The 24,598-nt window shown below is 32.6% G+C and overlaps 1 protein-coding gene across 4 annotated transcripts in view; it reads right to left on the bottom strand.

Moving 5' to 3' along the window:
- Positions 1 to 3,953: 3,953 nt before the first annotated feature.
- The window catches only part of LOC150095864 (vesicle-associated membrane protein 7-like), a 65,843-nt gene continuing 45,198 nt past the window's right edge, over positions 3,954 to 24,598 (bottom strand). For all 4 annotated transcript variants that reach the window (XM_090409365.1, XM_090409364.1, XM_090409362.1 and 1 more), the window contains 3 exons: positions 19,804 to 19,905; positions 14,081 to 14,239; positions 3,954 to 4,524 (listed from right to left, as the gene is read on the bottom strand). In XM_090409365.1, the coding sequence (XP_090265491.1) occupies positions 4,378 to 4,524; positions 14,081 to 14,239; positions 19,804 to 19,905 (408 nt within the window). In that variant the 3' untranslated portion in view covers positions 3,954 to 4,377. The remainder of the gene's footprint in view (positions 4,525 to 14,080; positions 14,240 to 19,803; positions 19,906 to 24,598) is intronic.

Genomic DNA, 24,598 nt, shown 5'->3' on the forward strand with positions numbered 1-24,598 from the left:
TCAATTCAGGAAGAGGAGCTAATAATCACAAACACATGGTTTAAGCTACCACCTCGAAGATTGTATACTTGGCGATCACCACAGGATAATAATGGGAATATAATCAGAAACCAAATTGATTACTTACTAATTAATCAACGATTTCGAAGTTCTATAAAGAGTACAAAAACCTATCCTAGTACAGATATTGCTTCTGATCATAACCTACTGGTGGCAGAGTTACAACTTAGACTGAAAACTATGCTTAAGAAACATCAACAAAAAAGGTTTGATTTGGGAAAATTAAAAAACACAGAGATAAGAAGCAAATTGAGTCAAGATCTGAATCAAGAGCTAGCACTTATCAAGAATGATGACATCATGAGGGTTGATGAATCGTTAGACAAATTGAAATCTGTCTTCATAGAGAAATGTACCAATACCTTATGTCCTAATAGAGCAGTAAAAAAGAAAGATTGGATGACTGATGAAATTCTCTCTCTCATGGATCAACGCAGATCATATAAAAATCATAATCCAACAAAATATACAGAGGTTCAGAAAATTATTAAACACAAGATCAAAAAAGCAAAAGAAATCTGGATGAATGAAAAATGTAAAGAAATAGAAATTCTACAGGAAAAACATGACAATTTTAATCTACACAAAAAGATGAAAGAGACCTCAGGTATATATAAGAAAAAACAATTCTGTATCCTTCGAAACAAAAAGGGAGAAATTATATCCAAAAAGGATGACAAAATACAAGAATGGGTGAAATATATAGAAGACCTCTTTACTGATGATAGACAGAACCCAGAAAATACTTATGAACATATGGAAGGTCCATGCATTCTAAAATCAGAGGTAGAATGTGCATTGAACTCAGCTAAAAATGGTAAAGCCCTAAGACCAGATAGAATACCGGCAGAAATAGTAAAGTTATTAGAAGGTGACAACATTAACATATTAGTAAAGCTATTTAATAAGATCTACGATACAGGCATAATCCCTCAAGACTGGTTACAGTCGACCTTCATCATGCTACCTAAAAAAGTAAATGCGAAAACTTGTAATGACTATAGAATGATCAGCCTAATGAGTCACGTTCTCAAAATGTTTCTGAAAATAATTCAAAAAAGAATATACAGAAAATGTGAAGACACCATCAGTGATACCCAATTTGGCTTTAGAAACGGCTTGGGAACAAGAGAGGCCCTTTTCTGTTCTCAGATCTTATTTCAAAAATGTATTGACCAAAACAAGGTAATATTCATTTGCTTCATCGACTTCGAGAAAGCATTTGACAAAGTCCAACATGCTAAAATGATTGTACTATTAAAAAGAATTGGATTAGATGGTAAAGACATCAGGATCATTGAAAACTTATATTGGAACCAAAAGGTATCTGTTCAAGTTGATGACATTATTAGAGACTCCATTAACATCAAACGAGGAGTAAGGCAAGGATGTGTGCTGTCACCTCTTCTTTTTAACATCTACTCAGAAGCCATATTTCAAAAAGTCTTGGAAGGAAGAAAGAAAGGGATTAGTGTAAATGGTGAAATCATCAGTAACATCCGATATGCCGATGATACAGCTCTTCTGGCTGACAACATTCAGGATTTTCAAAATCTTTTGGAGTTAATAAATGCAGAGAGTGAAAAAATGGGATTAAAAATAAATATCACCAAAACTAAATTCATGGTCATAAGTAAGAAACCAATTCTTAATTTAGTACTTTCTTTAAATAGGAAACAAATAGAAAGAGTGGCAAAGTTTAAATATCTCGGATGCTGGTTAAATGAAGATTGCAATCCAGAAATGGCAATAAAAGTTAGAATTGAAATGGCAAGAAAAAATTTTCTCTTGAAGAAATCAACACTGTGTAACCGCAGTTTAAACTTAGGCTTAGAGTACGCATGGTTAAATGCTATGTATGGTCTGTATTGCTGTACAGTGCAGAAACTTGGACCTTGAAGACAACATCAATAAAAAGACATGAAGCCTTTGAGATGTGGTTATACAGACAAATGTTAAAAATCCCATGGACAGCAAAAACGTCCAATCAGGAAGTACTGAAACAAATGGGGAAATCACGTGAACTTTTAGATACCATAAAAAGAAGGAAAACTGCATATCTTGGTCACCTACTTCGTAATGAAAAATATAAGATACTTCAATTGATTATAAAAGGGAAAGATAAATGGAAGAAGAGGACAAGGAAGACGAAGAAAATCTTGGCTGGCAGATATCAGACAGTGGACTAATATGAACTCTGAGAGACTGCTCAGAATAGCTGAGAATCGCTCAAAATTTGCCAAGGTGGTCACCGACCTCTGATAGGAGATGGCACTCAAAGAAGAAGAAGTTGTAAATGAAGCAGCACAACACCTAAAAGGGAGACAAATAGAAATTATAGCTGAAAGAATCAGAAATGTATTATAAAATGTTAATTGAGATGGGCTGGATGTCAATAGGACTGTGGAACATAATTTTAAGGAATGTGCAAAACAGTTATCTATATCCTTGACCTGGTTATTTAAAGAAATTCTTGCAGTGGGAAACGTGCCTAAACAGTAGAAAGAACTCTGAATAGCATCACTCCAAAAGCATAGTTCTAGAATAGAAATTTTCAATTACAGACCAGTATGTATATCTGCAGTTGTAGTCAATGTATTAGAGGGGTTGGTAATACAATACCGGATTAGGTTAATAACATAGGCTTTTCTATCAAATGCTTATAGACAGTTCAAGAATATCAATGTATATGAATCTCTATTATCCAACGTAATCTGACAGATTACCACATATTAGCTGGGGAAGATGAGAATCTATAATAAATTGGATTCATTTAGAAATGACTTTCTAAATGATACCAGTAAGTTATGCATGACAAAACAGTGTCTCCAAATTTAATAGTGTAACCAATAGTGTTTTTGAGCAGAGTTTTTCTGTTCTTGTGCCCTGCTGTTTAATTTGTTAATGATATTTCATGTGGATTTGGGGATCTTCAGCTATTTGCTAATGCAAAGTTGAACATTATAGAGTGTTTAAAATTATAGAACATTTAACATCAGCAATGATGTTAATGGCTCAGAGAGGACTAACGTTTAGAAGGTACATCACAAGTGTTGCAAAAACATATTGCACTGCTGCTATGGTAAGGTGTACGAGTACATTGACTAGTAGGGATAAGGAGATGGTTATGCTATTGCATAAAGCATTGACTACACAGAGCACTTTACCTAAATTCAGTCACTTAGTTTTCACTGTGATGTGAAAAGACTACAGAGAGTCTGGAGATGAGTGACAAAGGCAATTGCAGAAATGTAAATTGCAGAGTTTTGTCAAATCAGTCATGCCTGTTCTTGTTTCCTATATTCATTTGTGTATTAGTGAGGGGATTTTATTGGATTAATACAACAGAGGATTATAAAATGAGTGGAAGGTCAGAGGGAAAGAGCAAGAAGCCATCTTTATAAGTTGTGTAAAGATGAGATGAAGGTACTAAGAGCAGATTTTTTGCATGGAGAGAGATGAGTGAGTAGAACGCATTTCCAGAATGTGTTGTGAATGCTGAGAGCATAATGAGTTTAATGCTTTGTATGCCATATAACTTGCTAATATAACAGCATCATAATCAGTTAGTGCAGCATTATAAAGAGTAAGTACATTTTGTATCCAGCCTGTATAAAGATAGGCACTGCACATAAAATGGGGATGCATATCTTTAAATAGACTTAAATCATGCTTTATTTGAAAGATTCTTTTAACTATTGCATAAACTGGTTTTCAAATAAGATGGTTCAAAAAGTCAGTCAAAAAAATGTGTCATGTGTAACTTGAAATTTCATTCTCTACAAATTTTATATATTAAAAACAAGTTTTCATGCATTTTCTATTAACTGTAGTGCACTTTTTTAATGTCCACAAACAAAAAAATTTAAATATTCAGAGTTTAAAAAAAGTACTCAGAATTTGTGAAAAATTTATTAGAAAAAAATTCTTATGACAATTTTCACAAAACTTTTGCTGTTGCTAATGATTAAAATTGGTCTTATATACTCTTTGGAAAACAGAAAATACTTATTTTACTAGTCATCTTTGGCTTTTCTATACCCATAGGTTTGAAAATTTAAAATTTTTCTCCATGATGTAATATTTTTCTTAATGCTTACTTCAAAAACCTTGGCATGACATGATTTTCACATTAGAATCAAAAGCACTTTTAAAGCTATTCACATAAACAAATACATATTCATGTGTACTTGTACACACATGGACCCTCAATTACAGAATGTTTCAAGGCAGTGTTGAAATACTGATGTCTAGGAGAAATCTTCCAGATTAATTTCATTTACATCATGCAATTAATTACTGTTAATTGGCTTGCCATTATTTTACTGGAATCACATTTGTTGCCATAAGAACTATGAAAGTAAGTATCACCAATCCAACGAAAATAAGTACCAACCACATTTTCACATTTTTGCAGTACATTTTACGGTAAACTTTACGAGAAGTTACTTGAAAATGAGATGACTAAAAAGGAAAGAAAAATAGAAAAGGTTAAATTATGAAAATGCAAAAATAAACTATGATACATAATACAGACAGCACTATATACATTTTAATAAAAAAGCAGTATCTAGTAGTTACCAATAACAAAAAAAAAAAAAAAATACTAAATTCCATATTTAGTATTGTTACTTTTAAATGCATTTTAGCATGATGAAAAGGCTGCTCATGAAAAGTTATAATCAACAATTTTAAAACATTTTCCAGTGCAATAAATTAAACATTTCCCTGCTTTTTTTTTGGGGGGGGGGGTGGATTATTTGTATATAAATACAAATTATATAAGTCTAAAACTTCAATTTTTTTTTTTTTCAAAATAATTCAAATAAAAAATATATAGAAAAAATTATTAAATAAATTTGATTTAATTATCATGATTTATGTTCCTATTCATCATGAAAAAGTTCTATTATACAACCTATCGAAAAGTGTCTAGTTATTGGTTACATTGTCATATCTAGATTTTCATTTTTATTTTCTCAACATTCCATAACAACTAGCTTAGCTTGAATAACAATTATATTCCTATATAACATCATCAGGACATTATTTTCTTTTTACTGTTACAGTAGATGTGCTCTACAATGAACCTGTACAGACAAAGTGTATTTTATCACAAAAGTTTGCTAAAGTGAATCTAGGAAAAAAATCTTCCCAAGATTTTCAGAAAATAAACACCTAAGAAATTATTGGCATTTGGTGGGGGAAACCGTGACTTCTCAGCTCTTAACTGCACTAAGCTTGGCAGGGTCAAAGCATTTTAAGCACTGAATAGCTGTGGACATTTCTTCGTAATTCCATATTTAGTATTATTTCAATAAAAATAATTTAAAATATTAACTTGGAGATATTACTGATTTCAGTTTGAACTTCTATATTAACAAAAGTGTAAATTAATTCATACTGGGAGTCATCTTTAAGCAGATGAATGTATTAACAATTTATTAGCTATAGCAATTAAAAAAGGGGGTGCAAAAATAATTCAAGGCAAAACAGTATGCAACATCATTAAGAATTCTGACTTCTAAAATTTTACAAGGCACAACACTGCTTAAGTAGGGAGAAATACCCAATATTATATAGCCAAGCAAGCAAAGTCCAAGACATCCATCATGATCTCCTAATGTGTGATAATCATGGACAAAAAAACAAAGGCATTAGCAAGAACCATACATAAGGAGCACTGTGTAACACACATACACACAATGGAAACCAAAGGAAGAAGAAAACTAGGAAGGTATGAAATTATAAAAATGAAAATCCAGAATTAATCTTTAAATTTTAAAAAATTATGGTAGTTTGAATTAATAATTTACGCAAAATCTTCATAATGAATTAAAACTAAATATCTGTGATGCATATTATTAAAAAAAAACATCTTTAAAATGCTAATTACACTTGAAACTGTACCCCAACTTTTAAGATGTCATCAATGAAGAAATGAAAATAACATCTTTATGTGGTCACAACAGACTTGAGAAGACAGCTTATAACTGCTGACCTTGATCACGAAGAGGGTGGGTACAAGTGATGAACAGTTAGCATGCATTAAGTCAACCTTTAATAAGTGAACTCAATCATGCAAGAAATGGACCTGATCAATAAGGAGATGGATTTATGCACATAGCTGGTGTGCATAAATCAGTCTCCTCCTAATTGGTGGCTAAATGAGAAGCGGTCGAGAGTGAAAACAGCTGGTGTATATTTTTAAGTTCCTAACTGGCTTGGATAAGCTGATACTGTGTATTATGGATATGCTTGTGCAGATAACAATTCTTTTCATGTCTGAAAAGTTAATTTTTTAATCATAAGATAGAAACTAAATTGTTCGATGAAAACCACACAATCTTTATTTCATTCCTTATCATAAGTATTTTAGATGCCTAATTTCAACATTTATAACAGAATAATGTTTCAAATAAGTATTTATCCAGTTATACTTGACATACATACAATAAAAGTAAATAAAAAAAAATCATCCAAGTAAGTAAGTAAAAAAAAAAAAAAAAAAGCTAATGCCTTTTTATTCCTGTAATATATAGGGAGTAGGCGAGGCAGTTTTTAGCCCTATCTTCTAACTTTTAGAGACTGAGTGAGCAGTTCAATCTCCACTAGCACCCAATCAGAGATAGTTGGCCCAAGGCTATCACTAATTAAGCGGCACGCAGTGAAGCGAGGTTAGGGATCTCGTGGTCCCTAACACTCGTATTTAATATCAGAAATAATGTGGGTTCTACGGTCCATTTTCTTGAGTTTACTGGACGAAAAACCAGAGTTTCCAGAAGAAAAAACCCATTTGTCCATGCAAGAGAGCATATCAAGTAAGCATATCTTTAACAATAATTGCAAAATATATTAATATTTTCTGATGTTAAGGAAACCTGAAGTAACAGATACAGTTGAAATAAAAACTATTATGAGTGCTATGGTATTGCATATTAGAAATGTTCATCTTTAGCCTTCTGAAGACTTAAAAGAATGCCTTGAAATTTATGAGCTATAATTCACTTAAAATATTTAAGGTCATTTTAAAGATATTTTAAAGACTACAATTCTTTAGTAACTAAGTTTAAACAAAAAAAAATTCAATGTAACTCAGATTCACATTTCAGGAATCTAAGATATGTGAATCAAATAATGAAATGCTAATAAAGAACCTTAAATATGCTATACAAGTTTACAAATAAATGAGAAACATGAATCAGAATTATATAAAAATGCTAAAGTTACATAAAATTTCACTATAAAGTACAAAATGAAAGCATTCTGCAGAGGAATGAATGTTCATTCTTTGACATGATCACTGAAGGATAGGAGTCAGAAGTGTCAATACTAAGCTTAGTGGAATACAAAGTGAGAGTCCATTTTACATTCATTACTAGTCAAAATAAACAGAAATCAGGAAAGGAAATATTCTTTTCAAGAATTTAAAGAAAACAGCATATATGTTAATAAAGAAAATATTTCTTAAACTATCTATAAGGTCACTTCTGATTTGGTTCTGTACCTGATAATAATAACTACAAAGTAATTTCATTGTAAACAGCCTCAGCTGTTTACAATAAAATTGCTATGCAGTTATAAAATTACCTTCCAACTGTAAATTGGAAAGAAAATAAAGCATTCTTTTAAACCAAAACACCATGATAAATGATTTTATTACCTGAGTTTTGCTCTTGAGGAAGAACTTGGGTAATAAAATCATTTTTGCATTTAAAGAGCTTACCATATTTTTCTGTGTATAAGATGCCTCCATATATAAGACGAACCCTACTTTTTCGAACCCAAAATTAAGAAATCAATATTTTAAACATCTCCACTGTCTAATCATACATTCAGTGGGAGGAGGTCCAAACTGTCTCTCTAAAGATTTATTTTGATGTTCTTTTGCATAATTGAAGATTTTTAACTTGAATTTTGAAGAATATGACAATAGGTTTTTTATTTTTGAACATTTTTATGGGCTAGTGCTCAAAATATTGTTAATGCATTAACTTACCCTGCCAACAAGTGCAGACATATGAATGCTTTCAGAGTTCTGATTGGTTTATTCAGAATCATCTGTTAATGACATCAATCGATAGAGTTAACAATGGCTAGTGATTAGCGGAAGCCTGTTCATGGAGACAAGGTACCAGCAGTTCCGCCACGGCAACCGTGGGTCTCTCAACTGGTTACCCCCATGTATAACACGACACCCAATTTTTGGTCTAAAAATTTTAGAAAAAAGTATGCTCTTATACATGGAAAAACACGGTAAGTTCTTTTAATCTTTTACAACTAGGCACTCATTAAACTAAAATTTTATAGCAATTTTTTTTCAATCAATGCTGCGCTTTACAACAAAACTTTGATCACAACTGCATACAGATTGGCCTATAATTGGATGAAAACTTCTGTTCTCAAATCATGCTTGTGGAGAGGTATTATTTTGCCTTCTTTCCACTCCTTAGGAACCTCCAACATTGCAAGACTTTCATTAAATAACCAGGACAAGGGCATGGCTAACTCTTTTGCACATTCTTTAAAAATAAGTGGTGATATGTCATCCATTTCCCACAGCCTTATTAACATCTAACCTGAGTAACACTTGATACACCTCTGATTCTTTCACCTTTAATTCTAATTCTTGCCTCCCTTCTACATGTTACACAGCATCATTCACACCACTATGATATACACTGAAGTTTCTTCAAATTAATTCAGGACTAAAGATTATGTGATAGTTATCATTTTTTAACTCTCACCAGGAGTCAAATGTCCTACAGTTAAGCCCAAATGACCATATGGATAAAATATATCAACTATTTTGCACTTCATATCCATGTTATTTCAATGGAATATCAATTATATTGTAATTTTAATGGATACTTCAAATTCATGTTTTGGTTACAGGAGGGATTTAGAACCGTAAGCAAAACAATAATTTTCAAGGATATGCAAAAGAACAACAATCACAATAACAAAAAATAAAAGTTATATCCAGTGGCGGCCAGTAAAAATTTTAAGTGGGGATGCCACATATAGAAAATAAGAAAAATAATTCATTTTTTCCTAATCAGTAACCAATTTATTAACAAGTAAATTTACATATTAAAAAATTGCTTTATTAAAAATATTTCATCCTCACCACAAACACACACCAATAATAAAAGTTTCATACACAGAAATAATGCATGCAAGCATACAATTTATCTGTAGCAACACTGCTCATTGAGCAGTGTCAATTTCGACATTGTGACAGTGCGTTTTTTTCATGTAACGATAATTTTTCATGTAATGATAATTTTTCATGTAATGATAATTGAGAAAATATAATCTTTTCATATTTTCAGTGACACTCGTCATAATTCAGCCTTGTATCTATAATAAATAAATAATTATATGTTATTTTAACAGAATAAAATAAGATTTACCAAATATATTTCACCCTCGCCACGAACACACACCAATAATAAAAGTTTCGTATCTCACAGAAATAACGTGCACAAGCATACACTTCTGTAGTGACACTGCTCGTTGAGCAGTGTTGGATTCACTTGCTACGTGCAGTGCAAACGAATATTGGCAAGTCTAGCCGCAATTGGCCGAACGTGATAATTCTGAAAATGCATTAGATCGCAGTGCATTTGTTTCACAATCTAAAGCGTTAATCGAACAACTCCAATTATTAACTATTCAATCAACGTCAAAACATAAGCTGTAACCTTTAACATGTTGTATTGCATTTATATAATGTTGTAAGCATTGTTATTATTTATAAACACAAACAAAATTTAATTTTTTCGTTTTTTCCTCGGGGTGGTGCAGTGTAGCAGTGCTTATGTACAAGCCGCCACTGATTACATCATTACCATATCATAATTACTATTGTTAAGTATATAAATCATGTCTTAGTAGAAAAGCTACAAGTTTCCAATTATCAATAAAAGAAATCTGATATCAAACACGTAGTCTAAGGCAAAAATATACTAATATTATTACATACATAAATTGACATAAAAACAGAAAATGTCTTAAGAGCAAAATTTTCAATCAAGTTTCTCAGCTACTCTTGGTGTTACTGCTAAAAAAGGCTACAATCAAGTAGAACAAAATCACACAAAACCAGAGAGCTTCACTTAAAATACTGTTTAATAAAAGACTTCTCTACTGTTTGCTGATCAAGGTTTTTTTTTTTTTTGTTCCAATTAATCAAGGTAAATGGACACATACTGCAATAGTATGAATGCATAAGAAAATACAGGAAATGCAAAAAAACTAATATAAAACAGTGCTAAAATTTTGGTACCAAATAAATGTTGGAAAAGAAACAGAACTACTGCAGTCTTCTCATAAAGTGAAATCTTCCAAAGGAAAGAGGACACTAGGTACTTCCATCAGGAGCAAACTACACTGGCTAAGTATATTTTTCTATAGATAGCATGCTAACATGGAAACTAATTATATATGCCTGCTAGCAGGGCCGTCTTAACAAGTTTGCGTGTCTTGGGCTAAACATAAAAAAAAATAAGTTTCATTGCAAAAAATTTTATTTTAAAATATATCGACATTGCACAAATTTATTTATAATATTGTTGATTTAAAATTCAACATAATTAGTTTTTAAGTGCCCCTGGCCTACAGCCCATTTAGCCCAATGGATAAGGAGGCCCTGCCCACTGGTTAAATAAAGTTTAACATAAACATGGTCTATTCTACTGCTGGAGTGGTTATTTTCTTTATAAGGCTGAAAATGTAATAATGCATTTCACTGAACATAGAAATAACAAATACAGTCCCTATTACGATCCCTAGGGTTTATTACTACTTTTATTAATTTTTTTTATTCTTAGATATGCTAAAATGAGTCTTTAGGCTGCATAGAGATTGTTAATATTAATAATGCTGCATGAAAAATAACAAAAAATGTTATAATACTAAGGTTATACATAGACACAGTTAAAAAAAATTACTTAAGACTGATTAAACTTCAGATATTTCAATTCCCATATCATAAACCATCATCAGTGTATTACAGTTGGAAATTAAAAATTAAACAACAATGATCATAGATATATGGAGGACAGAATCTCTCCTCATATGCGGTCACAAGGCAGCCAACTGAAAAATGATTTAGAATCAAAAGCAATAAAATAAATGTATCTAATATTAAACTGTATAGTTCTTAATTTTTTTTTTTTTATTCTTAATAATTTCCCAGATTTTTGGCAAGGAAAGTCCATCATTAACTTCATATTTGGGCAATGTAGAAGGACTTCTGAACTTTCTTTACTTAAGAACTTCAGATATTTCAACTTTTTTTTAAAGATATGTTCATATTTATAACATCTGGGTTGTAATCTGGTGTCATTTCAAAGGAAAGATGCCAAATTACTGTGGCTAGTATTAATAATCCAGTGTTCTGCTAGACCTCACATGTTGCATTTCTTGGAGGTAATGTAGGACTGATGTTCAGAAACATATAGAAATAGATCAGCCATCTTGACCAAAACAGAATAATTGGCAGTTGAATAGGACTGAATGCACTTCAGATAGCAGCAGAGATGGAATTTTATCCTTTGGAGATGGTATCATAGAGCTGATTTCTATTGTTTTGGGGTTGTAACCATTGAGAATGGCCATTTCTTTGTTATTGTATAAATTTCTTTTTGAAGCAGTTCAGAAGAGTAACAGATAACATGAGCTCTTGAATGAAGGCATTTAACCATATTTCTAAGAGGGATGGTGGGCAGAAGTGTGATGGATATACTGACCAGAGAAGGAAGGATTGCAAATACAGATGTCAATAAAAACACCATCCAATTCTCTTCTTATAAGGACATCTAAGAAAGATAAAGTCCCACTTGACTCAAATTCCATAGTGAATTTAATTCAGTGATGAAAGTAGCGATTTTTTTTGTGATTAGGCTCCTAGTTATTCACGTGAATTATTCCAAACAGCAAAATCATCACTCATATGGTGAAACCATAGGGCAATTTTTGGTTTAAACACTGAAAATCTTTTCTTTCAGTTAGAAGATGCTAAATCAAAGTTAGAAGGATGGGAAAAATTGGAGAGCATTGCAATACCTTCAATTTGTTGATAAAGCTTGTTGTGGTAGCTGAAATACCCAGGATTAAACCAAGAATATAATTTCTTGGCATTTTTAATTTATATTATAACCAAGTGGGAAAACTTCCAACAAATGAGGAAACTGTGCTGTTATAACAGATTTCTTTCATGGAGATGATATAGCCAAAACATCCCAATGACAGATATGTTGATTAAGGAATGACTGTGTTATCCATTATAATAACATCACAAGTGGAAACAGTTGAAAAATTATTTAATTAAACGTAATTAAACTAGAGATATTTCAAATTTGCATATTGTGAACTAACATCAATGTATTACAGTTGAAAATTAAATAATAATGAAGATATATAGAGACTGGAATTTCTCATTGTATGCAGTCGCAAGACAGTCAATTAAAAACTGATACTATTAAGATCAAATGAAGTGAGAGAGGGAGAGAGATGGGATAGCCATGGATTTGCCCCATTCTGTCCCTTTGGCTGATTTCTACACAGAATACTTAGAGAACCAAGCACACACACACACACCATAGGTTTAACTGCACTATGTAGATGATGTGTCCACAATTTGGCCACATGGTCCAGTCACATTAGATACATTTTTAGTGCATTTAAATAGTCAATATCCTAAAATCCATTTTGCAATGGGAAAAGGAATCAAACTGTTTACTCTTCCTAGATATGCTAGTCATCCACTTTCCGAATAGTTTATCCTTTTCTATTCACAGAAAGCCTACACATATTGGAATATGTTTGCACAATCACAACATCATCATCCAGCACAACAGTATGATATACTAATAACACCAAACAGAAAGCCAGAGATATCTGTTCAATTGATACTGCTCTTTGCTACTGAGTTCACCTATCTTCACCACACTTTTTCAGCCAATGGCTATAATTGCTAGCAAATGGAGAAAATACTAAATATCCCCCCCCAAGTTCTTTTCTTTCCTAATACATAAGACCACAACAAAACTGCTACTATTACACACACATTCAGGGTACATCTGAAAACATATTCAGAGTGCTTAACAAATACCAGCTTCACTCCACATTTAAACTATATATCACACTGACAATCCTCAGCTGTTAATTTAAGGATAAGCTCTCTTTTTTGCATTAAGAAGTAAATGAAGTGTCCTGTATACATGATCTGGATTACTATCGAGAGAAAGGAAGATTTCTTGACATCTGACTCGGAGAATGTAAATAAATTCATCATCATTGTTGTGGCAAGTCAGGACTAGCAGACCCTGCCATGGACACTATTTCACATTGGACTGCATGAAAAAAAAAAAAAAAAAAAAAAAAAAAAAAACAAGTGCCAAACTCAATACAAGTCAGAGAGACTGAATCTGCAGCAGAATGAAAATATTTCAAAAACCTCAACAAGTATAGCTGTTTCAGTTTACCTAAAATCTGGGAGATAGTCATTTCAAGATCAAATTAAACAACAGATGGGCCAATTAGGACAACTTCAGTTTTTTTGTTGTCTGTATAATTTTAATTTTTGAAACTGTTCCCATTATTTAACTACCTGTTCCTGTTTGAATACTGTGACAAACCGTTTATGCTGTAAAGATGCTGGGTAGAAAACCTGAAAAATATCAGCAACTAAGTAAATAAATACATTATTTTCTTATTAGTTCCTTGTGTTGTGAATTAAGCTGTGATGAAAAACTCATTGGTTTCTCCTATCTCACTTATGATGCCATAAAAATGTGTGTCCCTCCTCCCAACTTCCAAAACCAGAAACTTGATTTGAACAAAATGAAAAAGAAAAAAATAAAGAAACAAAATAAATAATACACACACATATACACATTAAAAAGCATAATTATCAAATCTTCAGTTATATGAAAGCCTTAAGGACTGAAATGTTTTAAAAAGAGAAGTTTTAAAAGTCTTTTGTATAACAGCTTCATATATATCAACTTACTGTTGCTTCCAGTTCATTTGTTTTATCTAGAATAGACTCCAGTTTATCTCCTCTTTCTATAACTTTTTCTATGTTGTGGGTCATTACTTCCTTCACTTCATTTACTTGGGCTTTCAACTTTCCTATATTGTCAACTTCATATTCATCACTATATCTTTCCTTGAACAGAAGCATATAAGTATTTTATGTCCATCACAACTGAATATTAATAATTTTATATATTACAAATAATCATCATGAAGCAACTACAATGTTAAATTATGTATGTATGCAACACTATATAAAGGGTGTTTCAAAATTCACGCAAGATTTAAATTTAGCACCATTTGTGCAGTAAAGAGATCCAACGAGAAAAAAAAAAAGACAGCGTGACAGCTGACAGTTCAGGGTTATTAAAAATGGAGCGCTACACGAAAGAACAACGCATTTTCATTGTTGAGCAATATTTTAAAAATAATCAAGGTTTGGCAGCTACAGTTCGCAATTTTCGTACAAAATATGGTCGGAATAGTGATTTAACTTCATCAACTGTGAAAAGATTAATTAAAAAATTCAAGGAAACTGGATCAATTAGTGATCTTATAAACTCTAGCCGAAAACATCGAAGCAGTTCGTGAGAGTGTTGCTGAGAGTCCAGGAACATCAAGCACCATGGTTTTGAATTGTGCATTTCGAGAAGCTCTCTACAGCGTATTCTCATGAAAGATTTGCATCTTTATGCTTACAAAGTTCAATTGACTCAAGAACTGAAGCCTACTGACCACACACACAGCAAAGAGAGTTCGTTGAATGGATTATGGAACAACAACAAGTGGATGCTTATTTTTCAAACAAAATCATCTTCAGCGATGAGGCTCATTTTCATCTTGATGGCTTCGTTAATCGACAAAATTGTTGCATTTGGGGTTCAGAAAATCCACGAGTGATTGTTGAGAAACAAATGCATCCACAACGTGTCACTGTTTGGTGCGGATTTTGGGCTGGAGGCATCATCGGTCCATTCTTCTTTGAAAATGCGACTGGTAAGGCAATAACAGTTAATGGTGCTCGTTATCGCGACATGATAATCCAATTTTTTTGTGCTTAAATTGCAAGATATGGATATGGACGACATGTGGTTTCAACAAGACGGTGCCACATGCCATAGACCCGAGAAACAATTCAATTACTGCATGAGTCATTTCCTGGTCGTGTAATTTCCCGTTTTGGTGATCAGAATTGGCCGCCCAGATCATGTGACTTAACGCCGTTGGACTTTTTTCTTTGGGGTTTTTTGAAGTCTAAGGTTTATGCCAACAAGCCCACGACCACCCACGCCTTGAAGGAGGAAATTGAGCACTGTATCAATGAAATTCAGCCACATTTATGCAAAACGGTCATGGAAAATTTCAACAAAAGAGTGCGTATGTGCCAGCAAAGCCGTGGAGGCCATTTACCCGATATGCTATTCCATGCATAGCCCTATACTGTATACTTCATGAATCAATAAGAAATTACAATTTTTAATTAAAAACCTGTGTTTTCTATCAAAATTACTTCTTGCGTGAATTTTGGGACAACCTGTATATAAAAATGAATTTAAATGACTCTATACTGAGAAAGAAAAGTATAATGTTAAGATATGACTAGTTTCGTTGAAATTCAACTTCTTCAGGTATCACAGGCAAAGAATTAAATAAAAAATAACAGAGACATGATAAAATACATTAACAGATCTAGTATAAAACACACAAGTACATTTAAAAACAGGAATGCATGTTTGAGTTCCAACTGAAGTTGACTACGTGCGTGAGCTGACACGAGTGCACCAGTGTTGGACAGTGGCAATGTGTGCATCAGAAATATTGTAGCTAAGGCTGTTATTAATATGAGATGAATCAAGCAATATTTCTCTAGATTCAATTATTCTTCTTTCAAGTTCATCATAACACACATGGATATTAGACGTTTGTGGCAAGTCTACGAGGTGTTGGCGGCCTTCATCCGAGTTGATAAAGAAGAGAATGTGGCTAGAGAGAGCGCTGGCCCTAGTTCTGTTGTAGGAAATGTCTCTTTGGTGTTATGTATATAAAAATGAATTTAAAATGACTCTATACCAAGAAATATATCTTAACATTAAACTTTTCTTTCTTGGTATAGAGTCATTTAAAATCATTTTTATATACATTTTCTACCGAGTAAATTATGATCAACACTATATATATGTATATATAGTTTTATAACTTTTATATTCTATTAATTATAAAGACTGATAATCGACACTAATTGAATAAGCATATAATTATTAATCAATCCTTATTATGTTAAAGTCAATCTTTTAAGGTCTCATTCTATGCTACTAAACTAATGTAAAATCTTTGTTAAGTAGCTTGAATCATCCTACGATGGGGAAAGACAAATACATTTTCGCTTCATTCTTTCTCCACCCCACTCCCATCCTTAATTTAATAGTTTGCTAGTACTGTTGATGATATACATCAGCAACTCCAAAGCAAAGTTAAAAATTACAGATAATGTGCCCTTTAATTAGAAAAGGCGACTTCATTCTTGCTATGATGAGTGAAATCAAATGAAGATTAGCCAATCTCATATGGAAGAAACAAGGTGTTTTCTTCTCGGAAACTTGGGTTTTTCTTCGTGCACAGATGCAAATTGGCTATAGAACACATGAAAATAGCAGACAAAAAAAAAAACTATTAGTAGAAAGCAGATGGCAAGTTATGTAGTGTGTAGATGGTGGTTGGCAATGTAGGGTTCTTGCAGATGTGAGTCCTTGAACATAAGTTTCACAATTTTAACAATATGCTCAACTATTGTAGAAGCTTTGGAAATAATACAAGCATGGATGCATGCGCGTGCGCGCGCACACACACACACACACACACACACACACACACACACAGAAGGTCATGATCATCTTTCTAAATTACAGATTTTATTAAGTTTTTGGGATTTTTTTCAAATTGTTTATTTAAACAGACAGGCACATGCTAACCTTATACAATATACAATTTTAATACCCTACCATCTCCCTATGAGAATGACTAACTTACTTTCATTTGAAAAAGCTTCATAGAGATCATCTTAGACAGGATCTGAACTAACTGGAGGGCACCGTCATTACTGAGCTATATAGGTTCTAACATTTTAGATCATAATCAGTCTCAAGGGCAAGCCAGATTTAGAAACATATCTCAAAATATCACCTTCAGATAAAACAATTAACTGAAAAATCACATGAATCAGATCCTTCTATGTATCAACTTCATGCTAAAATCCACATTAAACCATGGATGCTATTAAATTATAGAAAAGTCAACAAAATATGAAGGATTTTCCTGCAAACAGGTGAAAAGGCAGAGATTCACTTATTTCAGTATATTTCTTTAATAAAAAATGATAAAATGAAAATATACAAAAAAGGAGTGAAAAAAAAAAAGAAACATTTTTCACTATCTCTTTAATAGCAATGTCGGAGTAAACTGATGAAATGGGAATAAAGATAAATGGGGAATAACATTCAAACTATGATTTGAAGATGGCATTATAATAATCTGCACTGGCACAGAACAGGTAGAAATGTTTCGAGATCTGAAAAAAAGCAAGTGAAGATAGTGGATTAAAACTGATTATTAATTAAAATAACAACAGTATACAAGTATTCAGGAGAAATTAGAAACGGAACACAACTACAAAATCATGACAGAGAAAAATCAATGCAAAATGGTTAGCATTTTCAAAGATATCAAATTACTAAAAAAAAAAAAAAGTTAAAACAGAAAATTCTTGGATAGATGCATACCAACCATGACTCAATATATATGGTACTATTGTATTATAGGTTTTTGAGGTTTCTGGTGCAGGGTTGATATATTAAGAATATATGTTAAAATGAAGTATCTATTGATGCTTACCTACAAAAGGTTGTCAACTACAGTACATTAGTACTGTGAATTAAAACAAAGCTTGCATAAACCTGAAATTATATTGATCTGAATTCTGTGGTAAAGGTACTGGAGAAGTTGGTCAAAGACAAACATTCACAAATGTGTAGATAAGAATATGATACTCTATGGAGGACAGCATAGTTTTGTAAAAGGCAGGTCTTGCCTTTGTAACTTACTTTTATAAATGGTGATAGCAGAGTTAGATAATAATAATATAAAGAAAATGGCTACTACATTAGATACTGCTGGTTTTACAAGGAATTTGATAGGATATCACATAGAATTCTGCTACAAAAACTGGAGCAAAATAGAAGATGGATATGAAGGATATGTTGATAAGGATACAACGGTGAGAGATACCAAAGAGTAATATATGAAGTGCAGAATTAAGTAAAAGGAAGATGACCAGTAATGTACTTCTGGATTTATGTGCAGAGTCCACTGCTATTTAATTTGTGCATCAGTGATATAGAAAATGTTTTGAAGAGAAATATTTACAAAAGGTTATAAACTACCTTTTGTCAATAAGTACCTTCTGCATCATCAGTAATGATATTACTGATGATGCAAAGTTAAGTAGTGTAATAATTAATCGAGCCAACAGGCTGACAGTATGGAATAAAGTAATGGTATTATCAGTTTAATGTGTAAAAGAGTCAAGTTATGCATTTTTGGATGAAAATTACAAGCTTAAATTCCAGGAGAATGATGAAGCTAAGGATTGGAGAGTTGAAATTCAGAGAGCATATTACAAAAGTGTTTAAGGTAGCTAAGTTACTTGGTTATTGAAGAATCCACTAGCATACAGAGATAAGGAAGTTATCAATTCCTTTATAAATCTGACTTGACTACATCTGGATTACTATGTACAGGTGTGTTCACTTTGGTTTCTTGGGGATGAGGAAATCGTAGAGAGAATCCAGAGGTGACCAAAATGGTAAGTGGACTGTAGGATGCACTTTACAAGGATAGATAGAGTTTATGGCTGTAGAAGTTGGCTGACAGAAGCATTTCAGTAACTAAAAGAGTTTTATAGGGCTGATACAGAGGAAATTTTGCTGCACTTGGCTTGGAGGGGGGGGAGAAAGAACAAGGGGGGGTCATCCCTGGAGAGTGAGTAAGTTTGGCTATTAAAAGGTCTCCAGATTAAATTTTTTGTTACAGAGAGGTGAATAAGAGGAATGGGTCATTAGAGTGTGATGAAGTGCCTTTGTCAGTGAATGCATTCAAAAAGTATGACAGATATTAAGTTGAAAGTGTTGGACATCCTCCAAAGATAGGAAGCATTAAAATTAGCTTTAATCCTTTCTCAGTGCTGATAATATTTCATTAAACCTCCAACATGAATTCTTCACAGCACTTAAACTTCAACACACATATAACAAAAAAATTTCTGGATAAACATTATGGGTGCCACTGAAAATGCGCATAGTGGCCATTATGAAATATTCCAAGCTTTATGAGCAGTATGTGAATTACATAATCATATATTTTTTTCCCACACACTATGCAAGTATTCTTGATGATAGTGAATAGTAACAATGAAATATATAAAAGCATATATGATATAAAAGGAAAAAGAAATTAGCAAAGACATGTTGCCTTTTCAGAAATGTATCTCAAACCTCAGTAAATAAGAAATAAAAATCAAAGACATTCTATATAATAAAAATCTTTATTTTATTATTTAAAGAGGTTTTGTCAAGGTTCTGCATTGAATAGAACATTAGAACATAAATTAATAATAACAAGAGTATTAAAAATAACTGAACTTACCATCTGCATCAATAATACATGGGCAAAATCTCGGTCAAATTCATGTTCACCAGCCAGTCTAGATCTTGTGAGAAGACTCCCACTTTTGAAGCGAGTTTTGATCTAACAAAAAGGGATATAAAGTCCCTTATTTTATAATTAAATTCTAATATATCAAAATCTACATTATATATTTATAAATAAGTCTAATATTTAAGACTTACTTAGAAAGAACAAAACTGATGAAATGCTTAATTACTCCCCCCTCCCAAAAAAATCCCAGTTTGTTGGTGATTTTTATGCAAACAATCAAACGCAATGGTTATAATCAAGTAGAATACAATGACATGATTATGGATATTCCCAAAAACTGGGAAATTTTGATACAGTCATTCTTATTTTGGTCAGGCTGAACTACAAAACTAAACTTTTAAGTAAGCATAAGTGAAATAAATGTGTAAATAAATAAATGAAGTAAATGAAAAGAAATGTGTTGCCTTTTCAGAAATAGGATCTCAAATCTTGGTAAATAAGAAATAAAAATTAGAGATATTCTATACAGTAATAATAATAAAAGTGTGTTTCATTATTTAAAAGATTTTTGTCAAATATTTTTACATTTAAATATGGGAAAGTAACAATAATAAGAGTATTAAAACTAACTGAATTACCATCTGTGTCAATAATAAAGATTCAAGTCACAGATTAAAATCTCTAACTTAAATGGTGTGATGCACAAGACTAGACTTGTCAGACTCCAGGAATCGTATATGTAATCCTTTTAAGCATATCATAACTGATCCTAACTGTTCATAACATGAAGAACCACAACAACAATGAATCCAATAAACTCCTGGACTGAACCTTTGACACACACACACACACACACACAGGGTGTTTCAAAAAGAATGTCCCGATTTGAAAAATGTATATCTCTGCAACCACGAACCACAAATGAATGCGACTTGAGCATTTGTAATTATGGTGAGTGAAACTTTAGGCCTTACTTCATACTTGGTAATTTATTTTCTAACTATACCACATTTTCATTATTAAATATAATTATTTGAAATCGGGTCATTCTTTTTGAAACACCCTGTATATATATATACAGGGTCAGGGTGTATGTATGTATGTATGTATGTATGTATATATATATATATATATATATATATATATATATATAAATATATATATATATCAGTCATTCTTATTTTGTGTGTGTGTATATATATGCACACACACAAAATAAGATATATATATATATATATGCATACACAGGAGACGCCTCTTATTGTGATCACTTTGAGACAGTTGCCTTTAACCAGCTGATAACATTAAACAAAGGACATAAAAATTGCATAATTTATTTCAATTAAATGCTATGAACATTATTTAATCTAATTTATTTTAAAAACTTATCTAATGTTGTCTGTAGTGTGTTTGAATATAGTAGTTCATATAAAACACTGACGATTTTTACTTTTTCAAATCACTAGGAGAACTTGTTTCTCACCTTTCATATCAGCGCAACAAAGAACTGCAGGATGAAAAATCTGAGTTTCTAGAAGGAAAAACACTACCACCTCTTATCTGCAGTTTTCATGTCACCATTATCATTTTTGATTCCTTTTACAGTACTCTTTCCTCCATTTCTAAGCTTTTTTCAACACCTTCCAGAACATCCTGCAACCTTCCTAATACTTAGTTTATATATTCTTACCACTCTTCCCATGACTTTTATTTAGCTACTTTTACACATAGCTTAGCCCTGTTACATTTTTGTCTCCATTCTTTTAGGATATCTACACACTTATTTGATAAGAACTTTCAGCATGCTTTCTTATTTTCCAGAACTGCTTCTTTAACTTCTTTTGTCCACCATGTTTTTTTTTTTCTTTTCTCCTATCCTTACAGACAACTTCGCCACATAATTCCCTATCTGATTCAATCAATGTCTTCTTCAAAGTTTGCCACTGAGACTCGAAGGTTTGGTTCTTGTTTACAAGAACCAAACCTTGATGTCATCATCATCAAATTCCTGACATGTACCCTCAAGGGGTGTACAGGATATGATAGTACTACATGAAAAATTTACATCATTACTAACTTCCTATCTACAATTTTCCTCCAAATCAGTCTGTTACTTGTCAAGACTCCAACATTATCAGATCTTATATTTCTACCGTCTAAGGCACTTTGTACCGTATCAATCCACCTATATCTTAGTCTTTCTCTGGGTCGTTTTCCTGCCAACCTAGCAGACAACACTTGTTTTGCTAATCTTTCTTCGCCCATTCTGTTTAAGTGACCATACCACCAGAGATTAGCTCTGCTAACGCATTTCTGGATGCTGACAATGTCAAATTCTTTCCTAATATCTTCGTTTTTAATATGATAATGCCATTGATGCCATCTGTTCACGCCTCTAAGTTTTCTCAGGACTCTCATATCTGCAGTCTCTAGTCTTTGGTTAAGTGTTTTACTTCTGACCCAGCTCTCAGATCCATAAGTTAAAACTGGTTTGAACACTGTCATGTACACAGCTAATTTAGTGTTCTGACTAATTTCTCTTATTCCATATGAATTTATTCAATTGACTGCCTACCATACCAGCTTTGTTGATTCTGTTGTCTATTTCCATATTTAATTTACCATCTTCACTAAAAATCGTGCCTAAGTAGCTGAAATGTTTTCCTTGTTCCACAGGTTCCCCGTTCACAACATAGTTGACATTTTCAACAATTCTACCTATTTTCATTGTCTTCATCTTTTTAATGCTGACTTTCATACCATATCTATTACAACAGCTATTCAATTTAGTCAGGGAATCTTGCAAACTTGTAGAAGATTTATTTAGAAGCATAACATCGTCTGCATAAAGCAAAGAGCTGACATTAACATCTCCAATTCTGATATCATGTTTAATACCACTTTCCTTCATAATGTGATCCATATAGATAATGAATAACAGAGGGGATAATGTACATCCTTGTTTCACACCAGATTTAACATTAAACCATTTTCCTGTACTTCCTTCAATTCTAACTGCTGACTTACAACTCAAATAAAAACTAAGTATTGCTTGATATAATGCCCCATTGACACCATATAACTGTAGCATATTGAATAGCTTCTCTCTTGGCACCTTGTCATATGCCTTTTCCAAATTGACAAAACTTAAATACAGATCTATGGTATATTCGCATGCTTTCTCGACTATTTGTCATAAAGTGAAGATCTGATCCTGACAGCCTCTATTTGTCCTGAATCCAGCTTGTTCTTCACCAAGCTTTTCTTCCACAATTCTTCTCAACCGTTTCTCAAGTATACTTTTTTTCTGAAGTTTCAAAGTAATTACTCCATACTTCAAGGATATCTTTTTCTCCCATTTTCATATCACCTTTATCATCTCTAACTCCTTTTACAGCACTCTTTCCTCCATTTCTAAGCTTCTTCAACAACCTCCAGAATATCTTACCACCTTCTTGATATTTATTTTCGATGTTCGTGCCAAAGTCCTCCCATGACTTTTGTTTATCTAGTTTTACACAGTGTTTCGCTTTCTTACATTTTCTGTATTCTCTAAGAGCAAAAGCTGACTTGTTTGCCAGGAACTTTTGATATGCTTTCTTCTTTTCCTTCACTGCCTCTTTAACTTCCTGTATCCTGCATGGAGTTCTGATTTTTCTATCCTTGCAGGCAATCTCACCACATGCCTCTCTGGCTGAATCAGTCAGGGTTTTCTTCAAGCATTGCCACTGAATCTCCAAGGTTTCGTTCCTGTTCTCAAACTCTTTCATTTTTTCTTCAATAATCTTTGTGTATTTTAGTCTACAGTTCACATCTGAGAGCTGCTCAACTTTTATTCGCTTTAAAACTATCTTACATGTTATTCTTTTCAATATGATTTCAATGTGATCGCTTCCAATTTCAAATCCTCTGTACACTCTGGTGTCCTGCACCAGTGAGAAAACATCACTATCAACAATAACATAGTCAATGAGACTTTTCTTATTCCTAGCCTCTCTCCATGTCAATTTGTGCACATTTTTATGTTGGAACATGGCGTTAGTAATAACCAGTCCATGTCCTGAGCAGAAATCTAACAAATATTTGCCATTATTATTAGCTTTGCTCTTTTCTTCAAATTTTCCCAAAATATTTTTGTATGTCTGACAATCATTTCCTACTCTGCTATTTAGATACCCAACAAGGACTAACTTTTCCTTTTTCATTGTGTCAGTAGCTTTCTCTAGAACCTCAAAAAATTCCTCCACTTCTACCTTAGTAGAACCTTCTGTGGGACCATAGGCAAAAATAAGTCTCATTGTCCAATTTCTCATTCTGATATTTGCCCACATCACTCTACTTGAGACTGCCTGCCATTCAAGAAGATTAGCCTCGTATTTTGTGTTGAATACTATGGCTACTACTCCTTGATTGTCATTTCCTGAATATAACATTTTGTATTTATTGCTCAGAAAGATCTCACCAGTTTTGTCTTTTTTGTTTCAATCACCCCTATTATGTCGATCTGGTACTTATCTAATTTCTCAGCTAGCTCCATTTCTTTGCCATTCAGGCTTCTTATGTTGATAGTACCAATCTTGAACTCTGTTGAGTTGGGGTGTGCTTTCAGATTTGTTCCAGTAGCTGACTTTTTGCTGTTCGCCCTGGTTCCCTGGTGAAAACAACGGGGGCCTTGTTTAACTGGGTGACGCCCCAGCTGGCATAAAATTTTGTCATGTTGTACCATCATTTTCTATATTGGTTTAAGCCAATAAGAATACAATTTGGTTGGCTAAATCCCAAA

The sequence above is a fragment of the Typopeltis vanoorti genome, chromosome 19 (genome assembly GCF_054136105.1).
Source record: "Typopeltis vanoorti isolate ZY-2024b chromosome 19, IOZ_Tvanoo_1.0, whole genome shotgun sequence".
In the NCBI taxonomy this organism is placed as follows: domain Eukaryota; kingdom Metazoa; phylum Arthropoda; class Arachnida; order Uropygi; family Thelyphonidae; genus Typopeltis; species Typopeltis vanoorti.